The sequence below is a fragment of the Euprymna scolopes genome, chromosome 6 (genome assembly GCF_053919585.1).
Source record: "Euprymna scolopes isolate OS-2025 chromosome 6, ASM5391958v1, whole genome shotgun sequence".
Taxonomy (NCBI): Eukaryota; Metazoa; Mollusca; class Cephalopoda; order Sepiida; family Sepiolidae; genus Euprymna; species Euprymna scolopes.
The window spans coordinates 111,905,797-111,927,581 of record NC_136487.1 but is presented as its reverse complement, the minus strand read 5'-3'; the positions used below and the strand labels follow the sequence as shown (position 1 = coordinate 111,927,581).

The 21,785-nt window shown below is 34.4% G+C and overlaps 1 protein-coding gene across 21 annotated transcripts in view; it reads left to right on the top strand.

The window, feature by feature from the left end:
• LOC145277872 (uncharacterized) overlaps positions 1–6,985 on the top strand; it is a 623,323-nt gene extending 616,338 nt beyond the window's left edge. For all 21 annotated transcript variants that reach the window (XM_080129852.1, XM_080129859.1, XM_080129853.1 and 18 more), the window contains one exon: positions 1,196–6,985. In XM_080129852.1, coding sequence (XP_079985978.1) covers positions 1,196–6,090 — 4,895 coding nt within the window. In that variant the 3' untranslated portion in view covers positions 6,091–6,985. The remainder of the gene's footprint in view (positions 1–1,195) is intronic.
• The last annotated feature ends 14,800 nt before the right edge of the window (positions 6,986–21,785 follow it).

Genomic DNA, 21,785 nt, shown 5'->3' with positions numbered 1-21,785 from the left:
TAAAGTTTTCAAAGTAATTCATTTAGTTTTGGATTCAAAACTGCAGTTTTTGTAAACTATCCTAGTTTTTGGCCTCGTCTGGCACCAGAAATCCAGATTTGGTTTATAAATCATTAGCCTAGAAAATAAGGTTTTGCTAGTCCAATGGTTTTGATATTGGACATTTTTCTTAGTTGTTCAGTAAAAATAAAATGATGTTAAAAGAAAAAAAATCTAGAGAGGATGATTCAAGCATAGGTAATTTTCATGGAATTTCTATTATGTCAGTAACAGACTGCTGGGGCACAAAAACAGTCATTAGATTTCAATCCTAACCTTCTCAACTGCTGTTTAGAGTTAGTGTTGGGGTTAATGAAGGACGTTTTTGGCCATTCTATCAAATAAATCCTAGAGTAAACATCAAAATCATGATTAGTCATATTATAAGTTATCTTCTCTTGCCAAATAATGCTGATTAAAAATCAACTGTTTTATTTGACTCCAACTTTGGAATAACAGACATCAACACAAATTTGCATAACATTAGAATTGTAGCATTATACTTAGGAATTCCTTTCGATCCCCAAAATATGCTGATGGCATTTTGGAGTAGTTATCTTGTTATTGATCTGTCTGGTTTTTGTGGTCATAATTCTGTTTGTTATAAGCAGTTGTAATAGATGGCTGTCTCGGTCTTTTTCATAATAGTTAATAACAACAGCACTCAATCTTTGCTTTAATATTTTATTTTCCTTGAAATTGGTTTTAGCATATGATAAATTCTTTCAAGCTCCTTGGGGAGGGGGAGGCAAAGGATCGCTGAAAAACACAAAGGCCAAGAGAAAAATACTTATTCTGCTACGTCAACTTCTTGTTTGATGTCTCTTTCCTCAAATAAGTTAATTTAATTTCTGGTGGAAATTTTCTCTCTCTATGTAACGCCTCCCACTAATCATATTATTACAGAATTTTATTTTTTTAACAAAAAGTACCAGTTAAAGAAGCATCAAAAATCTTTTAGGATCTCTTTAAATTAAAAATATTCTCCGATGAATATGAATCCATGAAAACTTGATTTAAAAAAACAAAACAATTTCTTTATTGAAAAATGTCTTTTATTGTTAATTATAAAAAAAACTTTATTCTCATTGAATTACTTTTTTTAATTCTGAAATCAATTTATTAAGACAATGTTTTTTCTTTTTTTAACTTTCAGAATCTTCCATGTCTTCTGATGACTCTTCTGATGAGAACGAGATGCCCCCCAAATTAAATGATATTCATGGCCAAACACGTCAGTCTTTTATCCGTGGTGACTCTACCAGACGTGCCGTTGCACATCGAAAGACATCCTCGGCACCATCAACCCCACAACAGCAGAACAGGCAAGAATCATCTGACAATCAGAAAAGACCAAAACCTAGCGAAAGTGACGATGACGATGATACTGATGATAATGAAGACCCTGTTAAGAAAAACTCTATCCATGATGAGATGAACATTTTCAAGGGAAAACTTATTAAATCTGTTGAATTTGCAGAACCCTCGGACCTCTCAAATTCTTTCTCGTTGTCAAAATCAGAGGATTCGCTTGCTTCCCGTCGAGGGTCTTCCGCTTTAGAGAAAGAGATAACATATGAATTGAGTCAGTTGGGTAAAAGTGAACCCCACATGTCGTCAGGCCCCAAACAACGACAGGCCTACTACTCTCGGGTCCACGATTATGCTGAAATTGATGAGAGTCAAATATTAGCCCCTGACGGGGTCCTTGAAACGACCAAACTGCTGCGTCCATGTGCTGTGAAGAAGGAGCAGGAAGAAGCTGGCGACTCAAGTAAAGAGGTAATCAAATCCGAAAAGGAAGCTACTGCCACTTCTCCGGTGCACAGTCCTACTACACTTGCTTCGACTCCCATTAAAAACCTAGATGCTTCTAATGAGGAAACTGACACTGGATTAACCCCAGCTTCAAATGACTCCTCTCCAGAGCACACAACGCAGCTTCGTTCTGATTTGCTCTCTGAGATTGCCAAACTAGAAGACAGTATTTCTCCTATTAGTTATTTGCAGAAGGAAGAGATGTCTAAATGCTTGAGTGTCCCTTCTGATATCGGCAAGTCACTGGAGAATGTTAACCTCGGCAGCCAGTCTGATTTAATGTCTGGTGTTAGCATCAGTGAACTTTCTCAGTCGATTGACAGCATCTCCGTCAATGACAGTATGGACCTGGATCTGAGCACTTTTGCAGGCAACTGCTCTGACTCAAAAACACTCAATATATGCAAAGAAATCAACAAGGCCTTTTCAAGCTGTAATTCGACACCGGCCGATGCAGTTAGAAAATCCACCTCGGATCTTGATGGTTCACACGAGGAATCTAAAAGAGGAAGTGATGTAAATGATTCCAAAATAAAACAGGGCAGATATTCTCAAAATGGAAAAAGCAGTCACTATACAAATACGAAGATTGAGGCCATGAAAAAGTCGTCTTCAGATCCGAAAAATCAGCCGACATATCTAAGCTCGTCAGTGAGTGATAATTGCGTGAGGCGTGAGAACAAGGCAAAAATGGAACCGACCAAACGTTACTCTCATCACATCATTGACAAACCAAAACCCGAGAGTGCAAATCCCTTGTTTATCGTGGAGAGTCCACCAAGTCTCTCTAGTCTTGACAATTTCACTCAAATGTTGCAGTTCTATGCTCCAGCTGAGGTGCAGCATATGATGTCTGAATCTTCAGATTACTGGAATCGACAGAATAATGATACAGGCCCCACTTCATCGACTGCAGACAAAGACAATGGTGAACAATCAAAGCCCCGTAAATCTAGTCAACTCTCACCTTCAAGTGTATGCAAATATCACAATGAACTTTCCCCCCTTGATATCGATTTTACTCAGTTTGGCTCAAAAGAACCAACACCTGTCAGCAGCCCAAGCACAATTTGCAAAAGCCCCAACCTTTGGCCACTGAGAGATATAGACATTTTGGATGACAGTGACAGAAATGTGGTGAAAAGGAACAGCAATACATCAGAGCGCAGAAGTTCCAACTCCATCTCATTGGAAGCGATCCCACAAAAATCATCTTCTGCCGCTGATAATATTGAAGATGACCTAATGATTCGCTCTCTGCCTCCTGGTACCTCCATTGCTGAAGTGGCTGATTCAAGCTCATCTAATAATAATAGTCGGACATGCAGTGAAAGCAACCTTTTGTCTAACAAAAGCACACTAATCACATCCCAATCACAGAAATCTGAAGAAAGTTTACCACAGGTAACTAATTCTTCGCAGCATCCATCATCATTAAGACGATGGGAAAGCATGGAGGTTCAGCGGTCTGTCGATTCTACTATGGTGATCTCACCAACAGCTATCATCAGTACATCTCATTCAGATTCTGAATTCTTAACATTGGGCTTAGACCAAAATCATTCCATACCGCAATCTGAAAGAGATTCCTGTGAGACACTCATTTCATCCCCATCATCTCCTTTTGGTAGCAAAAATTACCAGCTCCTTTACAGAAAACTGCAGAGCTGTGCTGCTCGACCTACGCAGTCTTGCATTCCAGATCTGGATAGCATCATGAACATGTCCAGAGAAGAGATATCTAATGCTGAGAAACTAATCCTGTCTGAAGAAGAGAAAGCTCGTCTTCAACAGACAGTTGAAGGCTGCAGTAAAAAGGTGCCATTGGCCAGTCCTGAAATTTCAACCGTCAGTGACCAGTCAGACGTTTGTAGTGACAAGAGACAGGCAGATTCCATGAGTGAATCTAGAAGTCGAGAAAAACTCGCTCAAAATCAAACTTCATTGAAGAAATCACGAACTGACTCTGCTCTTGGGCAATCGCGACAGAAGCCAGCACCCCCAAGAAGCGAACTGTCAGATTCACAACTGACTCGGAAGAAGTCAGCCGATGTTCTCAGCAGTCCTGTTAAAAGTCAAAATGAGGGAATTGAGAAACTGAAGCGTTCGTTTATTGCAGATCGTCTGGAATCTGCTGCCGGCAGAATCCCAGAGTCTGTAGCAAAAGAACCACAGTTAATGCCCGAACAGCAAAGTGGAAAGTCAGCAAACGAAGGGAAAAAGATACCCGATGTTAAAAAGTGTTATTCTAGTCCGGTGATCAGTCAAGCTGACAATGAGACTAAAGCTCGAAAAGGCACCAGCAAATCGAAATCATTCCCTGTTTCACAGCTTGGCAGTGACCAGTATCAGATATCTCCTCCTGAAGACGATGTATTGATACAAATTCGACCGACACTGAAGAGGCCCATTTCACCAAGAAGACGGCTCATTGAAAAAATGAAACAAGATGCTAAGCGTGCTGAAGCAGCTAAGCAGAAAGACACAATCGAGTCGTCATCTGGAGGAAAAGCCCCCTCATTGTCAGTATCTTCCACGACTGTGAAGAATAGCAAGCAACCGCAACAGTCTCCAGGCAAATCTTCAGAATTGCAAGGGCAGGCCGAAGGTGTAATTGATTCTTTGAAGGCTCGGTCATTGGACAGTCTACTGACTCAGCTTAAACCAAAATCGGGAGATCAAGAAAAATCTCTGAAAGAGAAGGATACATTTGATTGGGTCATGTCATCATCAGGCACTTCAGACGTGCCCAAACCTGACAGTAAAGCATCATCTGGAACGGCCACATCATCGGACATGGATGTTGCGCAAGAAGTGGAAATGCCGGATAATGTGTTCGCCGATGATGCTGCTACTGCAAGTGTGGACATGCGTGATGGCAAAAAACAGTCAAAAGCTGGTCAGAAATGTGCATCCAACATTTGCCAAAACATTAAAGATACGACCAATAATCGCTCCTCATTAGATGAATCTATATTACAAGTGGCCGCCGAACGCCATAATGCATTCGAGGGTTTAGGGATGAACCCTAATGGCACCCAGCAGTATGATACTGGCTCTCTCAGACACCCCAAGGCCAGAAAGCTGCAAAATCTGAAAGAATTTTTTGAACATGAGGAACTTAAAAACAGACCTGTTTACGCTTCCCGTTCGACAACGGCAACAACATCTACATCCAGCCAAAGTTCTCCCAATTGCCCAAAGTATCAAAAATATTCTTCCAAAGCGAAAGTAAAAGCTAAAGATGAAGGGACATCAAAGAAGAAGGAATCGACAAAAAAGCAACCTGTCTCTCCACCATCTCGTGTGTTACGGAACACTCCCCACCGATCGCGGTCACGAGAACGTAAAGATGTAAAACAAGTTAGTGGTTCTAAGGACTCTCCAGGCGCTCATTCTCGGAGCCCAACACCCAGTGGGCGCAAGCCAGCCGCGCTTGAAAAATGGCAACGGGCAGAATCTCATGAGCGTGACGGCAAGCAGACCTGGGAGATGGGCGTCGACTATGTGCAAGGGAGTAAGAGTCAAAAGTCGAGCTCGGTGGATTATTCCAGTGCTTCGGCTGCTGCCAAACCACCCCCGCATACTGGAAGTCCACGCACACGCACGTGGAGTGAATCTTCAACAAGTGATGCCGACGTTAGGAGTCCACCTTCCCAACGTGCAAAAGACGAACGCCGAAAGCGTAGTACGAGTGCAGAGTACAATAAGTCTGTGCGGCCAGCAGATCAAAATTCTGCAAAAAGTGACACAAGCGATTCCGAGGGGAAACTTTCCTTTTTGGAAATGGAGATCATCGGAGAAGAGCAACTTCCTGCTGGACACAAGCGCAGGGGCAGCATTAAGGATTTGAGAAATTATTTTGAGGCAAAGCAGGTGAGCGTGGAAGAGAAGAAATTCTCTTCATCTTCAACCGGTACTACAAGCACCACCAGCACTACGGCCACAAGCAACAACAGCAGCAGTAACCTAATGACTTTGTCATGTACATCTCTATCAACTGAATCAAGTCAAGCAAGCAGTCCACGCCGAGTGCCGAGATCAAGGGTAAAAAGTTTGTCGCCCGTGTGTGGGCAAAGTGAACTGAAGTCAGACTCTGATTTGGCGCATAAGGGGAGCAGCCGATTTAGTCTGGATTTCAGCAGCTATACATCTCGGCCTCACGTCGAAGGAATTGTAAGGCCACAACCTGTTCGGTTAGGGCCAAAACCATTTTATGGTGCCAAAACTTGATCCCTGTTGTTTTTAACGTGGCTGTGATACTCTCATTTCCTGCTAATGTTGCGTTTGCTACTCGAGTCCCTTTCCGTAAGAGATCTCCACCTCCTACTAGTCTCTTGCGTCATAAGGCCATCGCCACAGTTAACGTGATACATACACCTCTCATCATTTTGTAAATATATTCCAAAGGAAAGTTCAAGAATTTGGTGCAAAGCTCCAAATATGAGACCGACAAAAAAAATTAAATTGCAAATAAGCATTTAATGACTTTATCTTGGCAAATATACATGACTGCATTCTTTTTAAAAATGATTTTTAAAAAAGACTAAAAAACGAAACCAAAGTTATTTAAACAAGTTATATGATTTTGATTTTCTTGTTTGCCAAAGTTTTATGAAAATAGATGCAATCACGGGTGGTGGCACATTTGGTGCAACAGAAAAAGACGACATTAAATTTCATTCATTCATAAGGATTGGGTGGACAATTTTCTCCTTTCTGCAAAAAAAAAAAAAAAAAAAAAAATTAACATAAACGAAAAATTAAAATCTTGAAGTTAAACCAACAAACTAAAAACAATTGGAAAAAAATTAAATTTTATTTAACAAAAAGAAGTAAAAACAAATTAATAAAAACTTTTAGCTCCAAAATTTGTTTAAATATAAAATAAAATGGAATATATGCTTACAATGGAGTATAAAAGTAGTAGAAAAAGAAAGACTTCAGCATCCCAGAAGTCAGGTCGATGATGGTGGTTGAGGGAAGGGCAGAGATTCTTGAAGAATTCTGAATTTTTGTCTCTCACAAAAATGAAAGCATGAAAAATAAAAGAAAGGTTCAAGAATAAAAACAAAAACTATGAAAACTCTGAATGAATTAAAAAAAAAAAAAAAAAAACACAAAGAAAGACTATAATTTTTAATCTTGACTGAATTTTTTAAAATTTTCATCTTTGTTTTAATTTTTCAATGATTTTTTTTTTTTTTGTACAAAATTGTTTTTCTCTTTTCATCTTGGCATTAATCAAGGTAATGATCTAAACGAGACATTGCTTCTGATTTTGTCTCTAAAATTATCCTTTTCTTCTCTTTCTCATTTCCCTAGGGTGGGGAAATCCAATGTTAGTTCTTGGATATGCTCTCCCCTCACCCTACCCAATACGTAAAATTTTTATCTTCCTGTCTCTACTACAACAATGATTTTAATTATTTCCAAGATAATTAGAATTCATTGTCTATGATTATCAAAGATAAATATCATTAATTATTTCTTTCTGTTCTATTTTATTTTTCTTGTTAGTCTTTTAACAACATTTCTGTTTGTCCCAAGTTATTGCCTGCTTGTATGTAATAATATATATATATATGTTCCTCTTTCTACCTAAGGGTTGGTTAGGCAGGAAACATCCAAAATAAAATATCAGAATCAAACACTTGAGGAACTTCATATTTGTTTTATCTTATTTGGGTGAATTAAAACAAGACAATTAGAACAAACAACAAAAGCAGCTGTTCTCGACAATTTTCATCATTTCTTGTAAGAATTTATTGCTTAGATTCTCAAAGATTAGATTTTTTTTTTATTTTAGATTATTTTGTAATTCCATTCTAATTTCAAGTGTCATACATGAACTACATTTTACAAGAACAGATTGACGCTAAATTTTCAAAGATTTGATTATAAATAAATCTGTAAGTGTATGTCATTCTTTATCCAAACTCGATTCTCTTTTCTATTGTATAATTTATTACAAGCGTTGTTTTAGCTGATAAACTTTACAATTGTTTTGATTTGAAGACAATCTGCAACTGTCGTGGCATTTGAGTACACATTAACAAAAGTATGATTCATTCACTGTAAATGACAAGAACAAGTTTGTTGGTGTCGTTGCTAGGACATTGATTACTTAAAATAAAAAAATCTTGTCTATTTGTGACGGTCACCCATCGAAGTTGTTAAAGTTTCATTCAAGATTTATACAAGTGCATCACTTTATAATACTTTTCAGATTGCATGAATTGTTTTTTTGGTCTAAACTTAGAGAAACTGTCTTGTGGTTCAAACATTAAAAAAACGTCTTCTCTGAAGCGAGTATGTCAAAAGTTATTTTAAACTGATGTCAGCCAGACCAAAAAGTCACCAGATTTTGCCTCTAAGCATTTTAATTTTCTTGTATTAAATTTCATTGAAAATGATCTAATAGAAATAGGTCTTTTTATTAGGTCAAAAAAATTTGTTTTTTACTAATTTTGTTATGCTAAATTGTTATAGTTTTCTTTTATCAAGCCTAATTTCTTTTATGTATACCATTCTTACTATAATGCATCCATTTTTATTTCATGCAATATTTGTTGATGCATCCTCAGTGCTTTGAAGTGCCTGATATCATCGTAGAGATAAGTTACAAAAATCTTTAACAAAAAAAAAACATTCCTCATAAATGTAAGGACATGAATTGTCAAAAAATTATAATATCAAAACACATACAGCATTAAGATATATAGCACTGATAATGATAATAGGGCATTTTAAAATTTGTCATCAGTATTCATCTGAATAGTTAATAAATTGGTCTTAAATACTTTTTATGTAACATTTAAATATTTAGGTTATATATGTATGTGTGTGTATATATATATATATATATATATATATATATATATATAGAATTTAGAGGTGATGGGTGAAAATAGATATATCTGAAATCAGCTGCTCAAAATTAAGGTTAAGATGTTTGTTTTTATGCTTTCATAAGTTTTTTGTATTAAATATTTTTACTTAGTGAACTTGTTTTGATTTTATGATATGAAATCAATCTAGTTAATTTGAAAATAGCCGTAAATGATCAAAAAAGAAAATCATCTGATAAAATATAATAGAATAAAACCAACTCTGAAAATTTTCTTAGCCTCTCCTAACACATTGAAAAAAATATTCTTAGCTTCTCCTTCATTGAGAAAATTTTCTAAGCCTCTCCTTCATTGAAAAATTTTCTAAGCCTCTCCTAAAAAATTGAAAAAAAAAAAAAAACACGTTTTAATCATTTTTTTCCACATTCTGCTTTTGGTTTCATGAGATGTAAGCATTATTTGTTGCAATGTATATTTTTTATTTTGGTATGCTCCGAGAAAACTAAATGGAAATCTATTTATATCTGCAAGAACAGTGTGAAATGATTGAAGATGGATAGCTGACATTTTTTTTTTTTTGCTCTCTTTATTCAAAGAGAAATGAATGTTTTTCTTTGTTTGCTTGGTTTTTTTAATGGAAAATATTTGTCAAAAGTGAAAGACACATGTGAAAAGTTACATAATTTGAAACTCAAATGAGAAAAATGCGAGAGATTTTGAATGGATATATCCATTTTTTTTTAGTTCCTTTCATACTCACTAGGTGGCCATTGTCAAACATTGTTGCGGTCAACCTTTGTCAACTTATTCTGTGCAACTTGAAAAGAATTGTGGCCTTCATTAAATCATTATTTTTCAAAAGTTGATTTTAACTTTTTTTTACTTTTCATTTTTAACCTTTAATTGTGATTCTATTCCTTATTTATTCATCTTTTATTTCCTTATTTTTCAACTAAATATTTTCAACTTTCTCTCCATGTAAGTGATCATGAACAACAACAAAAAACACTAACATAAAAACGAGCAAAATAAATATCCACCTCTTTTTGTCTTACCAAAAATTCTTATCAAGACTTTTTTTATTTTTTTAAATTTATTTTTAACTTTAATTTTCTTTTAAGTTTTTTTATATATATATAAATATATACATACATTTTTTTTCTTTTGCTTTTCTGTAAAACCTTTTGGTGTAAACCAAAAAAGAAGACTGTTATTAAAAAATAATAATAAATGTTTTCTTTCTGTTTCTTTTTTTATTCTTTGAATAAAGTTTTATTTTCTAAAGAAGAAAGATATTTGATACTAAATAAAAACATCTATCATTGCATTTGCCAAAGTAACCATAATTCCCTAATTTTGAACAATTTATTCATGAATCATAAAACAACCGGAATTTATTTCAATCCATTTCTTTCTTTTTTCTATTTAAATAATGCAATGCTACAAAAATGGGGGGGGGGTATTGAAAAATGCTGAAGGCTCTGGTTCATCTACGTCATGTATAATAAAAGTGAGGGTTTGTTTGAAATAGACTTAAGTAACAGTTGGTGTAACACACTCATGGTGGAGTACAGAGGCCTCAATGAAGCCCGTGTACTCATGACTAACCTAGAAGGGATGTTCTTAAGGATTTATTTTCTGACCAAGCAGAGGAAATTGGTAAGATGAATGAAATGAGCTTGTGAATATCCAGCACACATCTCCTATCCATCTCTAAAATCATCTTTTAGTCTACAAAGAATAAATTCTTAAATGACTTTGCAGATGAAACCATTAGATAATTTTTGTTTTATTTTTTGATAACTCTGTTTTAATTTTATTATGTTTTTGTTTGGGGTCACAAAAAATAAGACAAAATTTTTAATCTTAAAAAAAATGAATTCATGGGAAATAGGAAATTTGCCTTGGGTTTATTTTCAGCAGTTTTGTAACTCTTGCTCTCTTCTCTTCCTCATATTGTCTTTTGTTTCTTTAGTGCTCAGATTTCATTAAGTGTTTTTGACAAAGGTGGAAGAATAGCTATCTGCTGGGTAAACTGTTTTCAATAGATGGTATGTAGAGACTTTTAGTCCTCTCATAGTATTTATTGTCATTAACCCTTATCCGCAAGTGTTTTTTAGTCATGATATTTTTTTTTTTTAAATTGGGTTTTAAGAAGATACAAGTAGTGAAGTTCTGAGCAAAGAAACTTATTTTTCCATTCAAATCAATGAAGCAGATAGCAAAAACAAGGGAAATAACCTAGTTTGTAATTTGATTTTAAGCAATGTTTTTACCCATTTCTAATTTCGATTTATACCTCCTGAGGTAGAAATTAATGAGTTTTACCTTAATGAGATGATTTTTTTTTCTTTGAACTTTTGTATGTTTTCATTCATACACCAACCCAAGTTGATTACTCTGTGCTAACTTTAACTATTCACATCAAAATAAAATAGTATATCAAGATGTATAACTGCTACAAGATTTAAGTTAGAATAAGCACCTCCAGAATGAAGTTGTCCAAAAGTTTGCATTTTTAAAAAATTTTTTACTTGTTTTGTATTTTTGTTAATTTGAAAACTTAAATGGCTATGTTTTGAATAAAATTCTGCACTTGTGGTATTTATTTGAATAAAAATTAAATTGTATGTATATAATGAATCTCAATAGAATTTTAAAGGAAAAATGAAAGGTTTTTTAATTTTTTATTGAAGAAAATATACAATATATGCTAGGAAAAACATACAATTCGAATTGTTGAGGAAATAAGGAAGGTTTTTTTTTAAATATTCACCAACCTTTTCCTTTTGCTAAATCTTATCGGTTAGAATGCATGTAATATATAAAAGGCAAAATGGGCGCGAGCGTTTGTGTATGACCACGAAAAGCTTTTTGCATCGGCGTCTCACGTCGGAAGTTTTCACATACTTTTCAGATCATAATATCTCATTCGCAAACGAACATCGTCTTTTTTTTTTTTTTTTTTTTTTTTGATTGAGTTAAACAAAATTCCCACTGTACCGTCGTCTCCAGTCTTTTTCGTATAAATAAAGCGAAACTTGGAACGTAACCGCCTGGCCTTCGGGCTGGCTAGTATTTGTTCTGTAATTGGTCCTTGGTCAATGTAGGGGAAACCCTTCATACTGAGACAATTACTGCCAGAGTGCCCCCCCTCTTTTTGGGGGAGTTGATTTTCCTCCACATTAAAAATGACCGTGGAATGCCATTTCTGCAAGTCATCTTTTGTTTTTGATTGACTACGTTAAATTTGAACTCTTTACACTTATGGTCGCATCATGGAGTAGCGGTAAGATGTCAGATTTTCTTTCACTTTTTTTTCTGCCTTCACATCACAGGTTCAAGCCTTTTTTTTTTTTTTTTTTTTTTTTTTTTTTTTTTTTTTTTTGCTCAACATATCTCCAAACACCCGGGTAATGCTGGGCACCCAGGCTCGTATAAATATAATCTTAACTGACACCTGAAGTGTAAAATCACATTGTGGTAAGACAAACTTATCACCATTCTATCATGCTCATGCTACCATTCTGTAATCCTCCTTGTTGGCTGTTTCTAAATGAAGGGATGCCTACAAATATTAGCCATGATCCCTTGTCTACTCTGGAAACAAAATATATAGGATGTGACTTTTCAGTGCCGGGGACTGCAAATTCGTTCAGACAGGGGTGAACAAATGCATAGTTAACATTGATTTTCTTAAAATCCTTAAAGCAAAAGACAAATAATGTATGACATTTTCATTAATAAAATCATCATTTAGCAATAGTTGCTTGTCAAGGATTCCCCTTATTTTGAAAAAAATGAAAGTAAAATCTGTATGAACTTGGGACAGAAAAATATATTTAAAAAAATCACGCAAATTGATCTAAAGATAGATAAGAAAATAAAATTTTATGAGCAACAAAAGCAGCTCTAATGCAATGTCATTTTGAAAAGTCTCAAGAAATGATGGAGATTACTCAAGATGATTTAAATTTACATTAAAATGCCTAAAAATTAATTTATAAAAATAAAACCATTTAATCAATTTACATGATTTTTGGAATACAATATTTTCTTTAATTAATTGGAATTCATTGTTGAGATGAGTAATTTGTATTATTTAATCATTTATTTATTGCGGACTATTATCCTCATCTTTATAGTTGTTTCACAATGTTTCAGCCAACTATTCCTCTGGCCTTTGTCAGGTGGTAACCGCATCAGGATAGGAACTCCAAGTCATCCTAACTTCATCCTCAGCCTCCATAGTTTTCGTTGTCTCACCCTCGGGGCCCGTGGTGCAATGGATAGAGACGTTGAATCTCTACGGTTCCAGGTGAACATTGTCTGAAGATAGCAGTTTCAGTCCTACCCAAAGCTGGCTAGATGCCTAGTTGGCCAAAATGTGGTGAGACGTCAACAACTATGGAGGGCAGTTGGATTCAGATTCAGAGTTCCTATCCCGTCATGTTTACCACCTGATGAAGGCCAGAGGAATGGTTGGCCGAAACGTTGTGAAACAACAACTATGATAGTCCGCAATGAATAAATATTTTCTTTCTGTCACAGGTACATATATTTTTTTATTCTTGTTTTATAATATAGGAGTAATTCTAGAAAAGCATCAGTTGTTCTGGCAAGCTGATTCCATTAACATCATCCTAGGAAGCATTTAAAGCAAAAATATCAGAGGTTACTTAACAAAAGTCTGTTTCATTATTTCTAAACAAAATTCATCTCTCATGGGCAGATATAGAAAAGGACTCGGGAGGAGGGGGATTACAATTTTTCTTCATTTTGATTTAGATCTGAATAACATGTCAGGCATGAAAAAGTTACCTTGTTTTATCATTTGTCAACTTCAGTTTCAATTTTTAGTCACTAGAAATTACCAGGCAAATAATTTTAGTAGCTGCTTTGGAGAAATTAAATTTTACTAGCAGGACCTGTGGAAAATCCGCAGCAGACTTTCATATGCAATATATTGATTATGTGAATGTTTAACGTAAATGGAGACACTCTGATATTATTGTAGCTCTTTTGTTAAAATTGCAAAAGTATTTATCTAATCTAGCAGGGACACCCAGCATAGCCCAGTCATAAAATATGCTTAAATATGACATTTTAATTTATGCAAATTTCATATATTATTATAGTCAATTTTCTATCGATTCTTATATATTATAAAGTTGTGATTTCAAAAATAAACAAAATATATTCATATGACTTGGGTGTATCAGCTTGAATCGAAACTTATGAAAATATATATATATATATATATGAGTTCCTTCAGCTATAATCGAAACCAAAACTTATGAAGAATTCTTGGTAAAATTATTTATTATAAAAAATGGAAGCTCCTAACAACTAAACAACGATCACTCGGAAGAAAAAAGATGTAAGCGTGACACAAAAAATAACACACACACACACACACACACACACAATCGTATTAATATATAGATATAGTCTACTAACTCTACTTACCCAGCATTACCAGAGATACAGTGAAGTCATTTTGATTTTTATTTGTTTACGCATTTTCTTAATTCAAGATAGACAACTATTAAAATGAGTTATCCCCTTGCTGATTTTTAAGCATTTTTAGATCCTTATTTAAAAATGTTTCATATTAGCAATTGTTTGTCATGTTTCACAACGGTGCCATTTTTTATTCGGGGACAACTTGACCTTGCATTGTTTTCTCTTCAGTTCTCATCTCGCTGTGACGTTATTAACTTTGTTTTTATTTTTCATTATTTATTACTTAACTTTATAATTAACTTAAGATGTTTTCTCGTATTTTTAGTCTCACCTTTTTTCTTTACATTTCTTAGCACCGTGATCGTGAACTAGACTTGGTTCATCAAATGCCATATTTAGTCTTATTTTCCTGCTCTTCGATCCACTTATGATGTCTTTTCATTTCCATCTAGCCAAATTTACAATTTTTCTTAAACGATGGTCACAGGATTTCTCCTTTTCATTTTCACCTTTCCACATTTTGACTCACATTCGTTATCTTGTTTCTTGCTTTAATGCATCCATTTCTTTTCTTCCGTCACAGTGAGACTCATTACCTTTTATTTCAGATTTTTACCGGACTCCAGATGTGAAATAAAGATATTTTTCATTTTATGGAATGTGTTTGTTTTTTTTCGCCTTTGTGACTCTCAGTATTCTGGCTGTTCAAATATGCTGATTGGCATTTCCCAAGGACAGCAGTTTAGCTGGATAAAATAATTTAAAAGTAACGTGTAGCTAAGTATGTTAACAACTAATAGCCAATGAAAATTGGCTAGTCAGAATTAAAATTGCATTTGTCAGTTTAAAAATGCTTTGAAAATTCAACAAGATAACTTTTTTTTTTTTTTTTTTTTTTCTTTTTTTTTTCTTTTTTTACATAGGCATCACCACTTATCAAGGCTAAGAGGCCACTTGAGGATAGAGGTTAAAGAGTGTACAGTAGAAATTAGACAATATAGTAATCGTTAGTAATGGAAATTTTGTAAATTTAACTTATATGGAACGGCTCACCAAAAACTTGTTTACATTAGACTTGAAGGCAACCATATCGTAGTCAGTTGGAAAGCAGTAAAACGGAAGACAATTTCATAGGTGTGCAGTTCTAAGAAAGAAGCTTTGCTCATGGAATCTACGTTTAGGTTTAGGCACAGATAAAGAGTGGGGAAAATTAGTGATAGTGTTTTCTGCTAGACGGGTGTTTCTTGTGAAAGTTTGGCAGGGGGGGGGGGCATAGAGTGGAGCTTAGCCGAGCATTTGCCATGAAAATAACGATAAAGCAGAGACACACTCACAACATCTCTTCTGTGAGAAAGCGGTTGCAAGGAAGAGAAAAGGACATCTCCTACGAGGCTACGAAGTCTATTTTGAACTCTATCAAGGCAGGATAAGTACTTTCTAGCAGCTCCTGCCCAAATGTGGCAACAGTACTCCATCCTAGGACGTACCTGGCTTTTATATAGATAGAAAATTGCATCAGAAGTGAGATATCTACTGGATCAATAGAAGGATCCTACCATTTTTCTAGCGGCCTTGGCAACGGATTTAATGTATGTGTTCCATTTAAGATCAGGAGTAAAGGTCCAGTCCAAAAGCTTGTCAAAACATGAGGCCTTCCCAAGACGAGATCCATTCATTTCAATTGATGCCAGATGGGGATCAGAGCGTTGATGATGTAAAGATAAAAGCATGGTTTTTAGATGCATTAAAAGTAACCAGCCACCTCTTTCCCCATTGTACCACTTGCTCAAGATCAGAGGAGAGAACTTGGTCGTTTACGGTCTTAGATGTGCTACCATAGATAGTAGTGTCATCAGCATAAATGTCTACGAATGATGTAAGGATGTGATTTGGAAGATCATTAATGTAGATCAGGAAGAGTTGGGCCCAGTATGGACCCCCGAGGGATTCCAGCATTAATACTGAGAGCTTCTGACTATCAACTACTACTCTTATGGACCTATCAGAGAGAAACGATTTAATAATTAAGACATTTCCAGCTATACCATAGTGTTGCTAGATTTATGTAAGCAAATTCAATAATAGACTAATTTGAGGTTGATTTTTTTTTATTTTTCTTTCAGCTTCAAATGTTAGGCTATCTAATGTGACTATAGGTTTAATATCATTTTTCATTTTGTAATATAAAATATTTTCCATAGAGCTGTAACCTAATTTATGCATTACTAGCAAGCTGCCCAGCATTGCCTAGTCGTAAAATACACTTAAATATGATATTTTGATTAAATGCAGATTTCATATTATTATATTATATTGGGCCCAATATATAGTAATGATTTAAAGTTAAAAAAAAAAAAAAATGACTTGTGCGCCACCACTGAGAATCTAAACCAAAACGTTCAGCTTATGATTTACTTTTTCCTTTAACATTAATGCCTGAGCTATTAAGACATGTTTGCTGCAAGGCTAAAAATTAAAATATGAACCACTAGCTATTACGTTACACATGTATATTTGTAATGCTGACGTTCGGCAAATTCCATTTTTTTTTAAATTTTCACACCAATCCCCCCCCCTAGCTAAAACCGAAAAATAAAGTTTTGTATGGGTTTGAATACCCTATATATTAAGTTTTATGTCTGTAGACCAAAAACTGACAGGAGTTTGGTAAGCAAATTTTTAAAAATAAATACACACACACATTCATATATATATATGAAGAGATTTGTGTTTACAATAAACTTTTTATACAAGTATAAATTATGTAGAATATTTGCATGAATATAATTACATGTATTACTTAACTAAAGATGATCATCCCATAATAAAACTGAAAAAAAAATAATAGGGAATTAATTAAAATGAATGTTTAAAATAATATGCAAATTAGCTAGATATTTTGCAGATGAATGCAATTCCACAACCCATATATAACAAAGTTGTATTTTCTTTTTAAATAAATAGAAAAACGGTTTTTAATATGAATATCAGTGTACATACACAAAAAATTTTATAGGATTTGATGAAAACATTATTTTTGACACCAATGTGGTTGCCAAAAGACGGAATTAAATTTTCTGTTGAGGAAGATTCAAAACATTTGCTAAATTCTTCGTGATTTCTGGTAACCTACTGATCTTATTCTTTTTAAAGTATATGGAATTGTTTTTGAATACATCTGTTCTAAATAGTTGATTTTACCTGATTTCCAACATTTCCTGCATCATTTCAAATTTCACCTGTCTATATATCTATAAAAGTGAAAATGTCTGTGTGTGTGTACATTTCTCTACACAAATAACTCTTTTTTGGTCTACAGACTCGAGATTTGACATAAGGGGTATTGAGATTTGAGAAAATCGTTTTGATCGGTTTTCGGCCAGAAATTTGGCTGTTAAGGGCTTAACGTTTGATTTGACCTTTGAAAATTCTACCAAACTCCTCCAACAATTTTTGGTCTAAACACTTGAAATTTTGAATATAGGTTCTTTTGACATGAATCAAACTTTATAATTTGATTTGAGCCCAAAAGAATAAATGCTAAGGTGTCAAAATTAGGGTCAAAGTTTAAAAAATAAATTACCTCTGCAGTCTACCAAATTACTAAGCCAAGGTCTAAATATTTGAAATTTTACATAAAGTATATTCAGACATAGGGCAAGCTTTTTAATTTGTTTTTGGCCGAAAATTTAGCTGCCAAGGGGTCAAAGTTAAAAAAAAATTAACATTTGCAGTTTCTAGCAAACTATTAAGCCAATTTTGGATCTAAACATTTTAAATTTTACATAAAAAGTACTCAGACATGCAGTAAGTTTTTTAATTAGTTTTTGGGCAAAAGTTTCGCTGCCAAGAGGTCATGGTTGAAATAGTTGACCGTTGCAGACTCTACCAAACTCCTCCTTCAATTTTGGATCGAAACAATTGAAATTTTAGATGCAGTGTTATATCGTGGAATGCGTTAGATCAATATAACATAAAATATCTTACCGCTGATAATGAAGACATCCATTTCTGCAAGACTTGCAATGTTGCTAAAGAGTAATTATAGGTGAACATTTACTCCAGTAACATTTTGTAGGTTTAATAACAACTAAACTCATGGTGATGTAATTTGAAGTTGATGTGTATTTATTTATTTTTTTTAAAGGCAAAATTGACATTCAATAAAAGGTTTAGTGAATAAGGATGTATATCTGGAGCAATATAAAGATGAGAGGAAGCTGAGCAAGTCAGGTTTTTACATGAGGTGATGTTAAAAGACTCTCCATAAAGAAAAATGAAAGGTTTTATTTCATTTTATATTAAAAAAAAAATATTTTATATAAAAAAAAGAACATAAAAGTGCTAGAAAAAACATGCAATCCGAATTGTTAAGGAGATAAGTTTTTTTTTTAATATATTCACCAACCTTTTCCTTTTGCTAAATCTTATCGGTTAGAATTCATCTCATCCAAATATAATCTTAACTGACACCTGAAGTGTAAAATCACATTGTGGTAAACTTCTCACCATTCATGCTTATGCTACCATTCTGTAATCCTCCTTGTTGGCTGTTGCTGAAGGAAGAGGTACCTACAAATATTAGCCAGGATAGCTAAATAGATGGCAAAGACAAAATTGGATATTGTTAGAGAAAAGTGAATTTGAAATGACAGTGATACTCCTGATTCACTATAACCTATTTTTGATCATAGATTTGGATTATATAATCAGAGCAATCATATCACAGCTTTTCCAAGGCAGTCACTAAAATCTGTCAAGATCATTGATATAAGCTGAGTGCAATTACAACCAAATCGAAAAAGAAGCCTTGGCTCTCATTTTCAAAAATGTTCATAACAGACGTCACTTCACTCTTTTTTATACGTCATTTGCTGGAGCAAATGAAACGTGCACAAGTGAGCTCTAATTACTAATTCCTCCTTCACAGAAAGTCTTATTACAACTGCAAAGAATTTTTCTTCCCATATTTTCTAACATCAAACGCAATTTCCATGAACACAATTTCTTTCCAAGAAATGGAATATGTTACTATGACGATACTTTCCTACAGATTTCAACATGCTCATCTTCAAATCCAATTTCAACAAATACTTTTTAAACAGTCCTTATGTAATCATTTTTTTTTTTTTAACTCTTATTCACCCCTAAACAAGGGACAAAGGGGTTACTTGGAACCATATCTATAGGGACACTATGTAGGAAGTTGAGTAGTGAAATGTCTGTTCACATTATATTTAATCTTCTGCATGTCAATTCAGTCAGGAAACTGGGATGGAATTCTAAAGTCTAGTAGTTCAAGGCAAGAAACTTTTACAGTAAAAGGCTTTCCAGCATCTAGGGGTTAGATTCTGCTGCTTAACAGGTTAGTCGGGAGTATTTATGTTGAGGGGGTACAAATGCTACAAGTTTATCAGCACATCGCATTAAAATACTTATAAAATAGACATAGGGATGCAACATTGTGATGATAGAACAAGGATTGGAGTTTGGTTTACAGTGCGCGACGCATGAGGTTGGAGACTTTTTTCTGGACCTTGCCTAAGAACGAGAGACTAATAGATGCACCATCCCAGATGTGACAAAAATTTTCCATGCATGTATGAAAGATGACTTTGTAGAGATATAGGATGCTCTGAGATGCGAGTAATTTTATAGCACAGTAGAAGGCACCCACCTTCTTTGCAGCATCCTTGGCAATGTCCTCAATGTATTTGTTCCAATTCATGTTACCTGTGAATGTTAAAATGAGGCGTTTGAACAAAAAACTTTCAGGTAGCATATTAGTCGTGATAATCGATGGTTGAGGTTTTTTGTAATTGTTAAAGGAAAGAAGTTATGGTAGCGTTGGATGTAACCATCCATTCCATTTATCATTTTCAATCCTCTCATAATATTCATCATGAAATCTTATCCATTTCTTTAATCCTTACACATCCATTGTATCATTCTTCATATCACTTCTCTTCAGACTCTTCCCTTGATTGACAATGCTTTTGCTGGTTAGTAATAGAAGTCTTTTAAGAGACAGAATTATGTTGCATTCTTTTTTAAATATCAACTTCAAGATTGCTTGGATGTTAAATTCCCTTTTTTGTGTGTCGGGTGGCTTCATCTGGAATCTACATACAGCCATTTTGTATCTAGAAGTGAGTTTAGTTGAATGGAAGAACATGAATGCACTTAATATTCACAATGTGCACTGTGATGCATTTTTAATAGCATGTGACAGATGGGTTTGTGATGAGAAAAATATTAGTTAAGAGTTTTGTCACTTTGAAAATAGTAAAAAAAAAAAAAAAAAAAAGACATGCTGAGATTGAATGGAATTTATATCCACTTTAGATAATCTATTTCCTGAACAGTTTATGTCCTAAGATCGACAGCTGATTAGGTTCAAATGAACTCAATAGTTTTGCAAGTCAGTTCTTTTACCAGAGTTTTTGAAAGAGAGAGAATGAGAATTTTACTCCATGGGGCATCTCTGATGGATATTTAATCAAACCCATTGGTTTTAATAACATCACCAGTTTAGGGATGGACGTTTAAAGGTGATCAACATTCTTGAGTGGGCATCTGTCACAAACCTTAAGCAGTATTGTTGAGAAGTGAGGCTTACTGATTTTCATAACCTGAAAGGCTGGTTGAGAAAGTCATGATTCGTGAAAAGGAATGTGCTACATCTGTGTAGTTTAAAAAAGAAAAAAAAAAAAAGGAAACTAATCTCTGGTGGACATTACAATCCCCAAATATCGGAGGTATAGTCGAGTAGGATAGTGTCCTGAAGAACACTAGAGGAAATCTAGATAATAGTCTGTAGGGTAATTTAAAGCACATATATGCCTGATCATGTGATTCTAAAGTTTTTTTAGAAAGGGAGGGGCATTATGGTTAAAGAATCTAAGCTTGTCAGAGTTTTTATGTGAAAATGAGGAGCATGTCAATGATTAAAGGAGATTGAACGGTGTAGATTAATTTTGCTTAGTGCTAGGATATCTGAGGAGTTTACAAGAAAGATGCATTCTACATTATTGAAGTAAGTTCTAAGCCCTCAGAGATTTGAGAAAGATAATCTCAAGGGAGGAGACTATTTTTTTTTTTTTTTTTTTTTTTAAACAAGGTGTTTGTTTATTTTTCTTTATATTGTTAATAGAGTGGATTAAAAAAAGTGGGTGTTTGTGGAATATCAGAAAACAAATTTTACACAAGTAGGCCGAGTGTTCATCTATGAGATTGTGATCTCATCAAAGGCCATCACTGGCGGTAAGTGCAAGATTCCTTTCAATGCATGATGACATAGTTATCCCAATAAAACTGTTGATAGCGCAGTCATTCTTAGTGACCTGTCATAACACAAGCGCCTCTGACTAGTCATGTGAAACAAAGTGTTCTCAATAGTTGTTGTTTTATGATGTTTCGGCCAACTCTTCCTCTGACCTTTGTCAGGTGCTTAATCACGACAGAATAGGAATGCTGAGTCTCTTAAATGTATCCTCAGTAATTACTGCCTTCCATAGTTGTCATCTCACCATGTTTTGGCCATCTAATGCTTACCTGAAACCATAGACATCTCTATCCATTACATCAGACGCCCTGAAAGGCGATCAAGGT